Here is a 17,958-nt window from a genome sequence, read left to right as displayed (position 1 = left end):
TACTATACACGAGATGTTTACTCCTAGGGCTTGAAAAGCAAATAATACTCTAGTATTTATTTGTACTTAGGACCAAGTAAAGATGTAACAACTAACAAGTTTGCTTCAACTATGATGTGGCTAGAAATATGTACCTTCTGATGCAAACATTTAAAGCCTAGAATATAAGGTAAGTCCCTTTTCTAAAGGGGAATTAATTTGGAGGAAAATACATCTTAGAGTCTGACGCGTGTACTTAGAAGCTAAACTCGAATTCCGGCCTCCTTCGTTGGAATAAAAGGCAAAGGGATTCTCGACTGTTTTCCAGACAAGTTAGTGACAGATCCAAATATGAAGAAATGAAATGAGATACGGTAGTTGATGTGACAGGAAATCAGGCCAAATCAAGCGATGTTTGATATCAGTTTGTCAGTTTTATTGCTTTTGCATTTTAAGCTCATCACAGCAAGGTATCGATTTCTCTTTAATAATTATATTTCAGCACATTTGACAGCAAATGAAACCTCTTATCATTCCAGTCCTAAATTTTAAAAAGCAATAGGTTTTAGAAACAATTAATAAACTTTCCCTTGCAAGTTATTTTAAAATATTTATTTCCCCATGTACATTTATTTATACCAAATGGGTTAATTTGTTTTTGTTTCTGATGAAATGAATGACTGGGTTATTGAAGGGTGCCATCTTTCTAATGAGCTCTTCAGGTTTTTTTTATGAAGCCCTACTTAGCCTACTTAGCTGGGCAACTGGGCTGATCCTACTCAGAAAAGACACAGGAGCAAACTGTATAGAAAATAAAAACTTTATTTTTTTCAAGTTTATAAGATAGTTCCCATTACATATAACATTATGGTCAAGGACTCTACACAGCCACGAATGCCCGCAGTCACATAAATATATCTGATCCACTCAATGCCTTTTCCTGCTAAATGAGGCATCTGAGGTCCAGAGGGTCATGTTTTGAGTAAAAGTTGTCCTTAATGAGATGGCTCCCGTCAGTGCATTAGGAACTAGCCATGGAGCCTTGCTTGCTGGAGCTGTCTAACTCAGAGGAGAGGAAGGGGCAGAGGGACTGCAAATCGGGGATGGGACAAAACGAGATTTTTCTCTCATAGTTTAAGATATTTTAGAGTCCCAGAATTCAGATTTAGCTTCTTTGTAAGTGTGAACATCTGGGGAGTTCCAAGTTTTGGATGAAAAAGGAAGCCAATTTAGTTGTAAGAAATAGAAGCCTGCTTAGGAAGGGCCTTAACTAGCCCCCTTCTATAGGAGTGAGGAAAGGAAGGCCCAAGCTCACCACCCTTGGCTTAGACCTTTATTCTCCCAGGAAGAGGAAGCATGTGGCTCTGCCCCTCCCCCCTCTCCCCCATGGTTCAGTGGCACTGACACCCATTCAAGGTAGTGAACATCTAGATGCTCCATACGCTGCAGCTAGAGTTTGCCAATCAGAATCTACTTGGAGCTTTAAAAGTGAGTTTGTATGAACTTTTTGAACAAGCTGTGGCACAGGTCTCCTGGGACACTAGCTTTGCCCCCCAACTTACAGAGCAGAAGACAGGAACACCCCAAACCAAATAAAAGCCCAAATAGGCATCTAAATTTGGAACAGGCATCTATTCTCCTGGACACCACCAGCTGCCCCAGGGGCATTGGACAGGGTGATGCTAAGGCACAATCAGTTTTACATTCGAAAGTCAAGCCACCTCTTAAACCCAGGACACATCTGACAACTCCAGGTCCCATACTAGAGACAGTCCTCACCGTGAAATGTGCAGACCCATTTTGTAGAACCCACAGTGCCCAGCTGGGGGAAAGACTGATCACATGGCCAATTTCAAGGGTATACTTTCTAGCAAAGAGGGTTTCCCCCTGAAGAAATGACTCATGGTATCCTTTTGCCCTGAGCTTCTAAGAACTCTTGGTGCTACCCACTTATTTTCCTTTCCAGCTCTTTGTGCTGGGGAGGAAGAAAACACAGGGTAAAAGGAGGACACTGTGTTCCCTGGACAACTCATTTTGGCAAAGAGGAATCAGGAAGCTCTCATTTTCTGTCTGTCCTATAACGAGGGCAGCAACCATCAAAAAAAAAAAAAAGGCAGAGGTTGCTCTGCTCAGTAGAGCTCCTCACCTCTTGTAGCCAATTTCAAGTTCCTTTTGCAGGCAGTCAGGGCAAGGGTGGGGAGTGGGGGATAAATGCCATTGAAAAGAGGAGTCCAAGTCATATTACAGGGATAAAGAGCTTCTCCCAAAGGGCAGGGAGAGGAAAGTGTTTGTGTGTGGACCGGTGTGCATGATGGGGGTACCATTCCACAGCCTCAAAAGCCTGAAGTACAGCACCAACTACATGGCCTATGTCCAGTGCAGAGAACCAACAGTTATACTGTCGTATGGGGAGAGCTTGGGGCCTGGAAGAAAGGCCCCTCATAGAGCTTTCTAAGGTCAATTATCAAGCAAGGCAGAGTAGCATGTGGATAACTATGCTGAACACAGACCACAGAAGGCTGGCCTCAGACTACATGCCTCATCTCTTCCCCACCTGCCAAAGGAGACTGGGTCAGAGACGCAGCTAAGTAATGAGCACTGACTTCAGCTCCTCCCCCAAAACTGCTTCCCTAAAATTGAGTAATGGAGCACTTTCTCAATGAGCTCTGAAGGAATGTGTCTATCAGTCAGTCTTTGTCTGCTGCCATCTGGGTGGCCTGGCATTGGAAGGAGCCGGGCCCCTTTGTGCCGCAACATCTCTGGAAATGGATATGCAAAATCTCTAGGGGTGAGCAATTACAGCTGGGGTTGGTCAAGGGATGCCTCCTGCTGAGGACCCAGACTGCACACCTGAGGTGCTTATATGATCGCCTCTTCATGCCGCCTGGGAGAGGCTGAACTTCCTCAGCTCTAGGAATTTTGTCCTGAGCAGATAGATGCCCACATTGGTCTTGGAGAGATGGAGCATCCACAGACACAGCTAGGCTGCAAGGTTGGGATTAGTTGCCTGGCACCCACCAATCTTCCCAGAGGTCAGGGTGAGATGTTCCTGCATTTGGCCCAGGATTAAAATTTCAGGCATGGAGTAGGGTTCCAGCACTCTCATTTAAATCAGGAAAGTCTTTCTGGCCTTCTAGTTTCCCATTTTAGAACAAGATTTGAGAAGCAGGAAGGGTGTTCCATGGGAAAAATGGGTTTTGATCACAGCAATCTGTTCTTTAGTTTCAGGCAGAGATTTGGGTAAATATAGGCCCAAAATACCTTTTTTGGCTTAAGGGCTTCAAAGGAAGTCAAATGTAGTTAGAAGTCTGTTTTTAGACTTAACTTCTTAGATCCAAAGCAGAGGGACTGGCCAGAGCTGCATGGAAGTGGATGTGAGGTACAGGGGGCAGGAAAGGGGCAAGAGTCTAGTACTGATGACTAAGAAGGAAGAGAAGGTTGTAGGGGTGTCTGCCGGGAAGTGTGCTTCTCTGCAGGAGGAAAAGGTGGAATCTTCTTGTTTCAAGAGCCAAAGAAGCAGAAATTCCTCAGAAGCCTTAGTCCTTACCCTCCAGTTTGGAGGTAAGCCCTCTGGGATGCAGTCTTTGAATAAAAGTCAAGCTGAAGGCTTAGAATTTACTGTCAAAAGGGGGCGTTTCTAGAGTTGTGCCATTTGGTTAAAGGGGAACAGGGATTGGGATGGGGACTAAGGCTTCTAGGATGGGAAATACCAAAGCCTAAAGTTAATCAGTATTCAGTGCCCCACAGTTCAGCAAACTAGGAGATGGAAGAACGGGAAGGAAACCACCCTAGAGAGCAGACCACTGGAGCAGCTAAAGAGGTGCTACTGTCACAGAGAGGTATTTTAGATATTTCAATTGCTATTTTCCAAGGAAACTTTACACACTCCTTTCTTGCTAGAAAAAGAAAGGAGGGAAAACCTGCTTCAGAGACCAGACCCTTAACTATAAAAATAACATATACATTCCCTGGGAATATTTTCTAGAGCTAAGGAGATTACAAAGACTGCAAGAGATGGTATCACAAAAGTCTGCCATGTTTATCCTGTTACCGCAAGTCCAGAACAGTTCTCAAACTGGGCACGAACTAAGAGTGCAACTCTGCCCCAAGAATTTCCTTTTCTTTTCTTCATTTTTTTGAAACAAAATAAAATGAAACAAAAAACAGAAGAATTAAAAGCACTGTAGCTGCGGTGAGTCTATTGTTCTCTCAATCCAACTGTCTCCTGCCTCTACGAGGATGAACACAGGGCTGCAGCTCACTCTTGGCAAAAAAAAAAGCTTCGTCCCTTGCAGCTGTTGGTTCTGATTGTGTTCTCGCCAGCATTCCATGGAGAAAGAGAGAGAGACACACACACAGAGACAGAGACAGAGAGAGAGTTCCCAGATGGTTCCGGTCTCTAGCTCCCTTGACGAATAAAAAGGAGCTCATGGGGAAAGGTCTTCATTCCAGTTCTCAGAGAAAATCAAGCTCCAAAGCCTGGTGGAGGGACACTAGGTCTCCATGGTTTGTGATTCTCCAGAAAGGCATGTTGTGCTGGAAGAAAGGAGGACAGCTGATTAGCCCAACTTCTTTTGCGAACTTATATTTACCTATATATACCTCTTCCTCTCCCCAAGATACTTGGGAACACTCTCTCCTCCTGCCCACCTTATAGGGCTGTTACAGGATCAAGTCAGTCATATGTGTAAGGATTTTGTACACGCTAGGATACTTTATAAATGTGAGAGATTTTTATCAGGTCTTCAGTTGTAACTCTGCTTTTATGATATATACTTGTTCTAGCCATTACATAGGGTCTTCAGGATCAAATAAAATGACCCATGTAAGACATTACAACTAATATTGTATTTTCTTATAGATGGTCAGTCTTCTGTAAGTTTCAGAGCTACAAAGCTTAAATATTCTTCACAACTAAGATACACGAATCTAAGAAATATGATCCCATTTACTATATTGTCAAAATCATGTCCAGGAGACCATGTGCTGTTGTGGAAGCCATATTTTAAAGAAAGGATTTGAAAAAATCGAAGTATTGGAAACCATGTTCAATGAAGCTAAAGGGGATTAGCTTTACTGATCATTTTGCTCAAACTGGTTGCAAGTCACCCAAAATACTGAAGTCTTATTACAACAGTTCTTTGGCAGTAAGCTCAGCGTTTTTCAAGCATGTGGCTTGCACATAATATTTAAAAGGCTTTTAATATGCCGAAGAGGAAACAGACTTGTTACGTTGTGCTCAAGACTAGGCCCAGGATGTGAAAGAGACACAAGTTTTAGTTTAGTGGAAGGAGGAACATCCTAACAGCTTGAGTGACTTCACAGAAGGGGATACACAGGAAGCAGTCTCCCCATCCTTGGGTTTATTCAAGCAAGGACTAGAAAGTCTTCTATCAAAGGGCCACAGAGAAAAAACAAAAACAAAAACAAAAACAAAAACAAAGGGCTACAGAAAAGGCCCCTCACAGGGTAGAGTCTGAACTGGATAGAGCTCTAAGGCATCTTCCAGTGGGTATATTCTATGGTAGATCACTACAGGCATCAGCTTAGAGGCACCAACTCTGCTAATGACTTAAGTTGTTCTTTATCTCCCCAACTCCCTTCTTCAAACCAAGCAGCACTATTGCCTCCATCCACTAGTGTCTTTCCTAGAGCGCAACAAGCACTTCAGAATCAAAGCCTTAGAAATAACACATTAAAAAAAAAAAAGGTCCTTGAATTGCTACATAAAATGGTAAATGAAAACATAATGAGGTAATAGTGCCACCTGATTAGCAATCTCAATTTATTAATAGTTGAAGTTTTTACATTAAGTGATGAAGAAAAGCAGGACAGCTAGTCCTAGTTGGCAATCTTCCACTTCCAAACCTAAGAAGCAGAGTTGCTGGAAGGAACCAGAGTAGAGGAAAAGAACTTTTGTAGATTCATTTAATAAATGCAGATGAGGAAACTCAAAGAGAAGTAAACTGTCCAAAGTCACACAGCTAATAAATGGATAAGATCTGACCCAGTCTAATTTTAGATTCCATAGGCAAGACTCTTTCATCCACCATTTCCTGTAATGAGAAGAGGTGGCCTGGAGTTGGGACCTGCACAGCTGAATAATCTTTTCTGGGCTCAAAAGCAGAAAGGACTTTATCCAAAGAACTTTCACTTGGTTGTATTGGCCTCTACCAGGTTTAATGATGGGGGTCTCTCCAGCAAGGCTCAATGATTTTAAGATTTCTGAGTGGCAGGGAGGAGAGAGAAAGGAAGGATCTAACAACTTATAGGGAAAATTCTATTTGGGGAAAAAAGGAACCTCTTTCTTTAAAGAAAAGGGAAAACATTATAATGCATAAGATTACTAAGATTTCTGACTTTTACCATTTTTCTAACTGCTTGATGCATTACCACATGGGATTATTCTCTTAACCATGTTTACCTGTTTGGCTGCAATTTCTTCATCTCGTCCATCTCCAATCACTACGTATGTGACTTTCTTTCCAAACCTAGACACAATTCTCTCGAAGCAGCTCTCCTTACCTGGTAAGAAAAATAAATTTCCCATTAGGATAGTCTCCCTACCTTTTTTCAGCACCAAAGAGGGCTGCTGCTGGTTCACCTGCCTAAGCTTAGACAAAATAAGTGGCAGCCCAAGTAATTTGTCTGGTGGGGAATATGGGTGGCCGCTAGAGATCCAGCAGGCCTGCTACCCAAAGAATGTGAAATTGTGCTATTAAGATGACAACAGACTTCCTAGGCATTGTTCTTTTTAGGTTCTTATTTTAATCTGCATACTGAGGGTAAAATCCCTAAGATCTTAGTGTGGGGATTTTTTTTTTTTTTTAGTAGGGTCCACACCCAGCACAGGCTTGAACTTATGACCCTGAGATCAAGGTCTGAACTGAGATCAAGAGTTGGACGCTTGGGGCACCTGCATGGCTCAATGGTTGAGTGTCTGCCTTTGGCTCATGTCATGATCCCGGGGTCCTGGGATTGAGTCCCGCATCGGGCTCCTGCAGGGAACCTGCTTCTCCCCTGCCTATGTCTGCCTCTTTCTCTCTCATGAATAAATAAATAAAATCTTTAAAAAAAAAAAAAAAAGGGTTGGATGCTTGACTGACTGAGTCACCCAGGCACCCCTTAGTGTGGGGAATTTTTATAAATGGGAAGCAAAGGGGCCTAGGCAGTGTGAGAGCTGAGAATACCACCTCCCTCTTCCATATCTCCTGTAGCCTACAAAGCAGTTCTCAAGGTATTCCTTTAATGAACTCTCAAAATAATCCAGTGAGATGAGTATCATTTCCCTACTGTAAAGATGAAAATGGAGCTGAAAGGATTAGTTACTTGTCCCAGATCACAAACAAGCTAGTAGCTATATTTTGGGCTCCAGGCTCCAATCTAGGCTCTAGCTATCTTGCCATGATATAAGAATGATTTCAGAGGGAACCCGTTTTAGTGTAGGGAAAAAAAAAGTGGAAGCATAAGGTCCTGATTTCTTGTTGGTAACAAGAAATAGGCAAACAGCCATTTCCTCCAATTCTTCACTTTCCAGAAACAGTCCTTAGGCTTTCAGTGGGGGAACAGCCCCAGACTACCAATGAATATGGCAGTAAATCTGTCACATCCAGAATATCCTATTATACTTTGTAACGTCAGCTGAGATAGTGTCTCTCTGAAATTGACCTTGGGGAAGGTGATTTCAAGCCATGGTAGACAGCTGAGAAACATGGCAGTGTATCAAAATTCAAATCCCATCTGGAACAACTGGAAACATGCACTGATGATAATGCTGTGGGAAAGATACTTTATTTGCGTAAATAGAAAGGAAATTATTTCCTTTGCTCTTATTTCCCTGTTTCTGCCACCTTCTTCAGTTAAGCAAGGTCCTAACTCTGCTTTCTTCTTCATCCTTTCTTCCTGCAAGATCCAGTGACTTAGCACCAGGGTTCCTGTGTGAACAAGAAAAAAAGTGCCTCTTCCCCAAGGCACTTGTCTGCCATCTGCTGGAAATTTTTTGTAATAAACATATAAATACATGAATTTGAGATGACTACATCAAAATTGACAAGAACCTATCCACCCATACTCAGAAGTCCTGCTTGGCACATGTGAGCAACTGCAAGTCTTTGAAACTCCTAGCCTAACTGGCACCTCAAACCAGGTGAACTAGTCACCTGAACCAAATTCTGGTCCATTTTGGACTTTAGCCTCCCACTTGTAATAAAAAGCTTGGCTCAGGTGCACGTAGGTCCCTTTAAGTGCTAATGTTTTACAATAGCATTGTCAAGCCTGACATTCAAATCAAGCAATGCAGTCAATGTTTGCAGAATAAATACACATTAATCTCATAAATGATTCAGTAGATGACTGCAGTCCATGTCTTGAGCCCTAATTCAAACATTAAATAGTTCAACTAATAAATTTTTATTATGTTCAAAGTGTTGAAGAGCTGTTTGCGTAATTCCATGCCAAATACTACATCCTTACAACCTAAGCCAACCTCTGCCAGATCCAATCTCCTTTATGATCTGTTTATAGAAAAGAACCTTAAGTCAGAGTTTAGATTTTTTTCTGTAAGACCCAACAAAGGGAATGTCTCATATTTAAAGGACAAGGACGTAGAAAGATTTTTGTCATGGCATGTAATGATCAAGGATGAAATACATTTAGGAATGTCTCCTCTAAAAGGATGGAGACAGAAAGATTTATTAGCAGCTCAAAGTGAAGAAGTAGCTATATAAAAAAATGACTCCCATACTGTTGGTAAATATACTTCCTCCATTTTACACTCTCAAAACAATCCTGAAGATGAGCCCTGCATGCAGGAGGATATGGCCAATGATCACTCAGCTTACCAAGTATCAGACAACTAAATCTGTAACAGCAAGACCAACTAAACCTTTGGAGAATATTAGGTTTCTAGGATTCCTGAAGCATTTTTGAGAATTCTTTTTATTTATTAATTATTATTATTATTAAGATTTTATTTATGAGAGAGAGAGAGAGAGAGAGCGCAGAAACAAAGGCAGAGGGAGAAGCAGGCTCCATGCAGGGGGCCTGATGTGGGATTTGATCCCGGGATTCCAGGATCATGCCCTGGGCCGAAGGCAGGCACAAAACTGCTGAGCCACCCAGGGATTCCGAGAATTCTTTTTAATATCCAAGATAACAGAGTGGCCATTTAGAGAACCTTAACTCGAAATCATTTCAGAGGAAGAAAACAAATATTTCTTCTCCTTACTCCCACTTCACAGTTCTGTACAGGAAAGCCTCAATTCTCTCACTGTGGTTACCAAGGTCCAGGTACCTATTGCTTTGCAAATTAGCTCTGGGTGAAATGAGACTGAGAAAAATTACCAAATAAACACAGGTACTGTCAAAGGGAATAAAATCATTCCCATTAGTTGGATGAGCCTTTGGATGTCAGGACTCAGTATAACAAGGACTACAGAGAATTTACCTTTCAGGTGTGAAAGGCATAAATTATTAGTAAGTGCTCTGCATTCTTATGAAACGCATAGTGAAGCAGTGGCAGTGATACCAAAACACAAAGGGGAGTGTGTTTCCTGCAATCCCTTGTAAATGAAATAACTAAACATACAGAATAAGGAGAATAAAAATAAATTCTTGTGTATCTACCACCAACTCACTTTTGTCAAATCGTAACACTGTACATAAAAAAATAAGAATAATGAGATATTACAGATTTGATTTCCTGTGTACCCCTATCTGTTGACCCTTCATTTATCTGAGTATATAGATATCCATAAACAATATATGGTTACATGGTTATGTACGTTTTTGACCTTTAGATAAATTATACACTCTGTACATATCTACAATGTGTTTTTTGTGTTAAACACTGTTTTTCATATTAATCCTTATGGATGTTATGTAGTTTTAGTTCATTTACTTTTTTAAAAAACATATCTTATTTATTTGAGAGAGAGAACACAAGCAGGGGGAGCAGCAGGCAGAGGGAGAGGGAGAAGCAGGCTCCTTGCTGAGCAGACAGCTTGACATGGGGGGGGCTACATCCCAGGACCCTAGAACCATGACCTGAATTGAAGGCAGATGCTTAACCGACTGAACCATTGAGGCGCCCCAACAGGTTTTATATATGAATTAGTAAGTAAAAGAGCTGCAAATATCTTTTCCTAGTCTGGTTTATCATTTTATATTTTCACTCAATATAAAATAAGATTCGTCTAATTAAAATGATAATTTTTTGTTTTTTGAAACTTTTTTTGGGCCATTTAAATAAGATCCTCTTCTATCTTAAGGCCATACAGATACTATTCTGTATTTTCTTCTAAAAATTAAAGTTTTGCTTATCATGTTTTTTTAATCTACCTCAAACTTATTTTTACAAATAGCATAAGGAAGGAATAAAACTCTGCTTTTCTCCTCACATGGAGAACCCAGTTATCCTCGTACCAGTGAGTGAAGGTAAGTTCCATGAGGAGAGAGGATTTTGTCTCTGTTATATTCCTAGTGCCTTGGCAATGCCAGACACACAGGAGTCACTATTGTCCCTCATCATCTAGAGAATTGCTACCACTTGCATATAAAGTTGGTATAATTTCTCTTATGTTCAAAAATTCTCTTGAACTCATATAACCTTCCATTTATAGACTCATTTCTTTGTTCTTCTTTACATCTCATCTAAAGTGTTACCATACGGTTACCATACCTTCTGCAGCTCTTCCCTTCCCATTCTCTCTTAAACCCATTCCAATTAGGAATCACCCCCATCACTTTGCTCAAACTGCCCATTCAGGGTTATTAGCAGCCTCCAGGTAGCAACCTCATTTGACCCATCAGCAACATCTGATTGAGCCCATCACTTTCTTTTAAGACACAATTTCCTTGTTTTCTTCCTATCTCACAGACCTCCTTCTGACACTTCTGCTGGTTCCACCTTAAGATCTAAACATTTAAATATTAGAGGGACTCAGGGCTTAGTTCATAGACCTCCATTCTTCTGTCTACATTCATTCCTATGATTTATCCAGTCATTTTTATTTTTATTTATTTTATTTATTTTATTTATTTATTTATTTATTTATTTATTTATTTATTTATTTATTTATTTATGATTTTTATTTATTCATAGAGACACAGAGAGAGAGAGGCACAGACACACACAGGCAGAGGGAGAAACAAGCTCCATGCAGAGAGCCTGACATGGGACTCGATCCCGGATCTCCAGGATCACGCCCTGGGCTGCAGGCGGCGCTAAACCGCTGCGCCACTGGGACTGCCTTATCCAGTCATTTTTAATAACCACAAGTACATGAAGAACTCCCAATTATTTATCTCCAGCCCGTACCTCTCCTTTGACTTCCAGATTCAGAAACCCAACTGCCTACCTGACACCTCCACTTGGATGTCCAGCAATTATTTCAAACCTAGCATCCAAAAGAAAAGAAAAAAGGTAGCTTTTCCTTGAGGCCTTCCCTAACTACCCTAATTTGAAACATGATCTTCTTTTCCTAATTGATTTTTAGCTATAGCACTTACTACCATCTGACATATGTAGTTTATTTTACTTACTTGTTTACTGTTTTTACCTACTAGGATTTTTGTCATTTTTGATCACTGCTGTATCCCCAGTACCTAGAAAAAATGCCTTGCACATAAAGGTGACCAAAAAATATTTGGTGAATGAATGAAGAAAAATAAATGTCAACAGGACCTGGTGGGCTTATAACCTCCACAGGTCCTGGGGTGTGTGTATGTTTTTTATATATATAACATATATATTTTAAAAATATTAAAAATATTTATATTTTATATAAAATTATATGTAAAAATTTTATATATATAAAATCAGACCTATTTTTTTTCAGACCTCCTTTTTATGGAGAAAGCTCCATATAATCATGCATGTAGCAGATTAAAAAAAATAATAACCACAGCTCACTTTCAAACTCCATGACCCTCTCCTTAGAGACAACAGGGAAGTAGGAACTGTAAGCACAGACTAAACAGTCTGGAGAGATGAGGAGTGGGTTGTCATATTCCTCCTTCTCTGACCGTGTTCAGCACACAAGAAGTTGAGTGACACATTCTACGGCCTTCTTAGTGCAACAAGTTGGTTTTGTATAAACCTGGTGCCAATGAATTAATACTGAGTACCTACTGTTTCCCATACTTGGTTCTGAATATATTTTTTTTATTTATTTATTTATTTATTTATTTATTTATTTATTTATTTATTTATTTATGATTTTATTTATTCATGAGAGACACACACACAGAGAGAGAGAGAGAGAGAGAGAGAGAGAGAGAGAGAGAGAGGCAGAGACACAGGCAGAGGGAGAAGCAGGCTCCATGCAGGGAGCCTCACGTGGGACTCAATCCAGGGTCCCCAGGATCAGGCCCTGGACTGAAGGTGGCGCTAAACCGCTAAGCCACCTAGACTGCCCTGAATATATTTTTAAAGGTTAAACAGTACCTTAATAAAAATAGTCCCATTGATTTTCACAAACTCTCTCTGCATGTTTGTCATTTTATATGAGAAAACTGAGGCTCAGGAGAAAAAGTAATTTGCCTAAGGTGAGAACTAGTAAGTAGGAGAGATAGGACTTGAATTCTAGTCCTTTTTCCCCCTTTTAAAAAGATTTTATTTATTCATGAGAGAGATGGGGTGGGGAGAGAGAGAGAGGATATGAGAGAGTACAAGCGGGGGGGGGGGGGGGGGGGGCAGAGGGAGAGGGAGGAGCAAACACCACCCCCCACGGCAGGGAGCCTCATATTGGGGCTCCATCCCAGGACCCTGGGATCATGACCTGAGCCAAAGGCTCAGATGCTTAACTGACTGAACCACCCGGGCACCCTGAATTGTAGCCCTTATTACTGTTTTTTTCTTTTTTTAAAAAAATGTACTAAAACCATAAAATCTGCCATCTTAACCATTTTCAAAAATATATTTAATTTTTAAAAAATATTTTATTTTATTAACCATTTTTTAAAATGTGTACTTCGGTAGTGTTAAGTATACTCACATTGTTGTTCCAGAACTTTTCATGGTGCAAAGCTGAAATTCTATATCCATTAAACAACAATTCCCTACTTCCCTTTCTCTAAGCCTCTGTTAATCACCATTCTACTTTCTATCTCTAGGAGTTTGACTACTCTAAGAAACACATAGTACTTGCCTTTCTGTGACTGGCTCACTTCATTAGCATAATGTCTTCAAGGCTGATACATGTGGTAGTGTAGGACAAGATTTTCTTCCCTTTAATGGCACAATGATATCCCACTGCATGTATGTATATGCCATATCTTTTTTTTTTTTTTTAAGATTTTATTTATTTATTCATGAGAGACACAGAGAGAGACAGAGGGAGAAGCAGGCTCCATGCAGAGAGCCCGATGTGGGACTCGATCCCAGGACTCCGGGATCAGGCCCTGGGCTGAAGGCAGACGCTCAACTGCTGAGCCAACGAGGCATCCCTGTATATGTCATATCTTGTTTATCCATTCATTTCATGGATTCATTCTACCTTTTGGCTATCATGAATAACGCTACTATAAAGATGGGTCTGAAAATATTTTTTTGAGATCCTTCTTCCAATTGTTCTGGATATACAGCAGGAGTAGGATTGCTGATCAAATAAAAGTTCTAATTTTAATTTTTTGAGGAACCACCATACTGTTTTCCACAGTAGTCATACATTTTGTATTCCCAACAACAGTGCAAAAGGGCTCCCATTTATTCATATCGCTGTCAGCATTTGTTATTATTATTATTTCTTTTAAATATTATTAAATAAACTCTATGCCCAATGTGGGGCTTGAACTCACAACCCCAAGATTAAGAGTCACAATCTCCACTGACTCAGCCAAGCACCCCAACTATTTTTTTTTTTTACAGCAGCCATCCTAAAGGGTGTGAGGAATTTAACCAATTTTAAGTATACATCTTAGTCTTTGATTTTTTAATCTAGTACTTTTTCTATTAGAGACTATAGCAGCACTCTCTCTGTGAAAAAGAAAAATAAATCTGGAATGAGGCAAAAGTAGATTTTCAAGCTACAATATTATGTTCTTTCAATTATTATAAAAGGTAAGAACATGATAAACATTAAGTCCTACAAACCTGAATTTGCTTACTAGCTGTGAAGCCTTAAGCAAGCTATGTAACTGGTAAGCCTGAACTGGCCCATCACTAATCTTAGGAAAAGACTGCTATGAGGATTAGAGATATGTATAAAGTGTCTAATTAAGGGATTGGTAAATAATTAAGTACATCATAAATTATGAAGTATTATGTAAGGCAAGTGACAAGAAATAGAATAGAAATCATACCAATTTTGGTAGCACTATAGATGTTTTCAATAGGAAATATTTCTCCTAGCCCATATAGGAGAACCTTGGCCAGAGCTGGAACCAGCTGGGTTGTAGTGATCAGAACATTCACACAATTCTTTCTAGAAGGGAGAAAAAATAAAAAAGAAAAGAAAAAATAAAAAGAAAAGAAAAGGAAAAGGAACCAAACCAACATGAGAGCAAGAATTCAAATGTGTCTTCTCTTTAGGATCTAATTAAAAACCTAACCTCAAAGGGCCTGTTATTTGTTCAATGCCATGTTGGGTTATCACTCTATCTCAGGTTTATTCATTTCCCATATTAAAGGACAGAGTCTATATATATAGTTGGCACAGAGCAGCAACTTGATTCTTGCCCCATTTCCCTCCTGACCATTGTAGCTCACTACACTTGTTAGCAAATAAACCACCACCACCGCATGTCACTGATGCCATACTCTGGAAAACCAGCAATGAAGACTTTTAGTCACAGACTATTCTATCTGAATGTAACTCAGCCCTTAAATAAGACATGATTTAAGTCCTCTCTGCCTTTCACACAACAGCAACACAGATTCCAGAATACATGGTAATCTCATCACATGTCCTTTACCTTTATGGGTATCCACCCCTTGGTGTCAGTTGTACTATTTGCTCTACTGGTTGTAGATCTGGAATTCCTGATTTGAGGGAGGGAGCAACAGGGTACTGATGCAGACTGTATTTGATTCTATTTCCCATTCTAAGCTTCAAGCTGAAATCTCCTTAGACTGCTTAATATATTCCTTTTCTTGTGAGTCCTGCCTTCCTGAGTGGGTTTTGGTACATTTCTCTGGAGCTTCCTCTACTTATGTGGTGTGTCTCCTACATGGATTTTTTGATGTGACCAGGCCCATCTCCTGGGCTGGAGATGATGGGTTACTCTGATCTTTTAATTCTGTGAGCAAAAAGTAAGGGGAAAGAAGACAGTTTCCATATATAAATATCCTTTGAAAATTCGAACATGTACTGTCAGCACAGAATGACTTCGTCTCCCACTTAACTTGAATATTTGTTGGTATCCTTTGAACTCCCTTCACCCCTGTCCCAAACCTATGTTACAGAGTGGCCTATTGTGGACTGGTGCAGGAAAGAGCACAGCCAGGAGAGGATGAGAACTGAAAGAACCATTTCCATACCTGGACTGGATGAGAAGTAAGGACTTCAATGCAGTTCCTAGCCAGGAGTCTGTTAAAACTTCAATTTCGGCTCTCAGTCTCTGCAGTGCTTCCTTCCTCTGGGGACTGAGCAGGCCTTCGGGAATAAAAGCAGACACATTCATCACTCATCATCTGACAACATATCCCTGCTGTCACTGAGAAAGCAACTTCTAGAGTCAATTTAGAAACAGTGTGAGTCACTGAAATACTCTAATGAGCGAACAGATTTCTCTTCTTGGTAAAACCCTAGAGTAGCTTACTTCATTAAGATGCCTTTTCAACTTTATCAGAATGTTTTGCTAGGAGGGCCAACACCACCACAACAAAATCAGCTGAAAGAAACACTGTGATTAGATTCTGCCAAAGCAGAATCTTTCATCAACAGCCAGTAACATAATTTGCAGATGGGTGGACCATACTGAGTAGCACTGCTTTAGATGTGATATCAAGAATCAAAGGGGGGAGAAATGAGGGTTATAGTTGGAAGAGTGCAGCATTTCCAATCTCTCTAAAGAAACCAAAGCCCAAGGAGGAAAGGGGGGCTGCCTAAGATCACACAGCAAGTTAGTGGCTTGGTTTCAGAAGTCTATGCACTGCCATACATTGCTCCCATGGTGACTGTGCTTTCACCCTATCACAACACATTGACTTGAGATTTCAAGTTGAATGACCAACTTCAGGAATGTCATTTATTTGTACTGAAACAACTCCAGCTAAAAAGAGACTGAAACACTGTTTAAGATCGGTCAATTAAGCATAGAACAAAACAGAATTCATCTGATGGGAGCATGTTAGCAGACATTTGAACTGTAATACTCAAATAATAAATCTGGTGTTGTATTTTCTGTAGTGAAGGTAAAAACAGAAATCCTATATTCTATTTCAAATATTTCACAAAAACAGAAGGCATTTCTGTGAGGAGAATGGTGTATCATGTTTTCAGACTGATGGTTTCACAATGCAACCCTAGAATCACATGACTTTCAATGTTTCTGATAAAACAACAAAACCAGTACCTGTATGTCATGTGTGGCATACACATAAGTACACAGGTCACACACTTAACTAATAATATGATGTGGCACTTTTGTTAATTCCTATTTACAAAATCAGGTGGACATTACTTTTAGTGTTCCTTAGGGTAGGCTCAAGGGATTCTCACAGAGGATTATATCACTTTCTTCAGGAGACCAGGTCCTGGCACTCATTGAACAGAGGAAGGATCAGATACTTAGGTTGTATATGAAAACTAACAAAAGAAAGGCTAATATGTGGAGAGAGTAAAAGCAAAAAGATGGAGTTGCCAAAATATAATACTGGCTTTGAATCATGAGAAAAAAATAGGCTATTAAAAAGGGAGTCTAAAAAAAGCTAATTAGGGACACCTAGGTGACTCAGTGGTTGAGCATCTGCCTTTGGCTCAGGTTGTGAATCTGGAATCCTGGGATCGAGTTCTGTATTGGGCTCCCTGCAAGGAACCTGCTTTTCCCTCTGCCTGTGTCTCTGCCTCTCTCTGTGTATCTCTCATGAATAAATACTATCTAAAAAACAAACAGAAACTAATTAAATTCCTAAAGCTTAGATGCCTGTGATTTTTATCTGGTACTGGGGGCTCTAACAGAAGTGAGCAAAATTATCTTTGAAGCCCTGTTTTTATTTTCAGCACCACAACATAAGGCAGCATGGTATGGCAGGAGGACTCTCTTGATCTGGGGTAATATACCTCTTGATAGTCTATCGAATCCCTGAAACTTCATGCAACATTTCATATTAGATCTTTGAGGGTGATAGTTTATAGCTTAAAATTTTCTTCTCATAAGTATGTCACTAAAAAAAGGAACTGCATTGGGGCACTTGGCTGCCTGTTAGTAAGCATATGAGTCTTGGATCTTGGGCTTGTGAGTTCACGCTCCATATTGGGCAGAGAGCTTATTTTAAAAATAGATAAATAAAATAAAAATAAAGACATTCTTTATATATATATATGGCCTGCATGAATGTAAAATGCCCTGGATCAAGAGTTAGGGGATTGGGTATGACCATGGGTAAAATGTCCTCAGTATCCTCATAATAAACATGCTTTCTCAAATTGAAAATGAGAGGTTCTAAACATCAGAAATCTAATCTATGGCTAAGTTATTAATTCCAAATAATAGAATTTTAGGCATAGTGACACTGATAGTTGAGGGATTTCTGGGCAGAATTTCCAAGGTCTAACACATGGCTACTGCCAATCTAGAATTCTGGACTGAGTTTTCCATCCACCATAAACCTAGTCACTAGTTCTAACAAACTTGTTCTGGTAGTTTCATTAATCAGTCAAAAAATACGGCAACCTATTAACTAGTACTGACAACAGTTGTGACTCCAGAATAAAACATATGTCATCCAACATAATCTTGGGAACATATTTCTTTAAAAAGGTATTTGTCTAAAAAGAACAAGAGAACTTTGCTAAGAGAAGTCCATGAGAAATGCAG

The 17,958-nt window shown here is 39.9% G+C and overlaps 1 protein-coding gene across 4 annotated transcripts in view; it reads right to left on the bottom strand.

Moving 5' to 3' along the window:
• Positions 1-393: 393 nt before the first annotated feature.
• The window catches only part of EYA3 (EYA transcriptional coactivator and phosphatase 3), a 104,326-nt gene continuing 86,761 nt past the window's right edge, over positions 394-17,958 (bottom strand). For all 4 annotated transcript variants that reach the window (XM_072827556.1, XM_072827559.1, XM_072827557.1 and 1 more), the window contains 4 exons: positions 15,458-15,572; positions 14,281-14,402; positions 6,404-6,504; positions 394-4,515 (listed from right to left, as the gene is read on the bottom strand). In XM_072827556.1, coding sequence (XP_072683657.1) covers positions 4,435-4,515; positions 6,404-6,504; positions 14,281-14,402; positions 15,458-15,572 — 419 coding nt within the window. In that variant the 3' untranslated portion in view covers positions 394-4,434. The remainder of the gene's footprint in view (positions 4,516-6,403; positions 6,505-14,280; positions 14,403-15,457; positions 15,573-17,958) is intronic.

The sequence above is a fragment of the Canis lupus genome, chromosome 5 (assembly GCF_048164855.1).
Source record: "Canis lupus baileyi chromosome 5, mCanLup2.hap1, whole genome shotgun sequence".
NCBI classification, from domain to species: Eukaryota; Metazoa; Chordata; class Mammalia; order Carnivora; family Canidae; genus Canis; species Canis lupus.
Note: the sequence above shows the minus strand (reverse complement) of the source record. Positions and strands in the feature narration are given on the sequence as shown.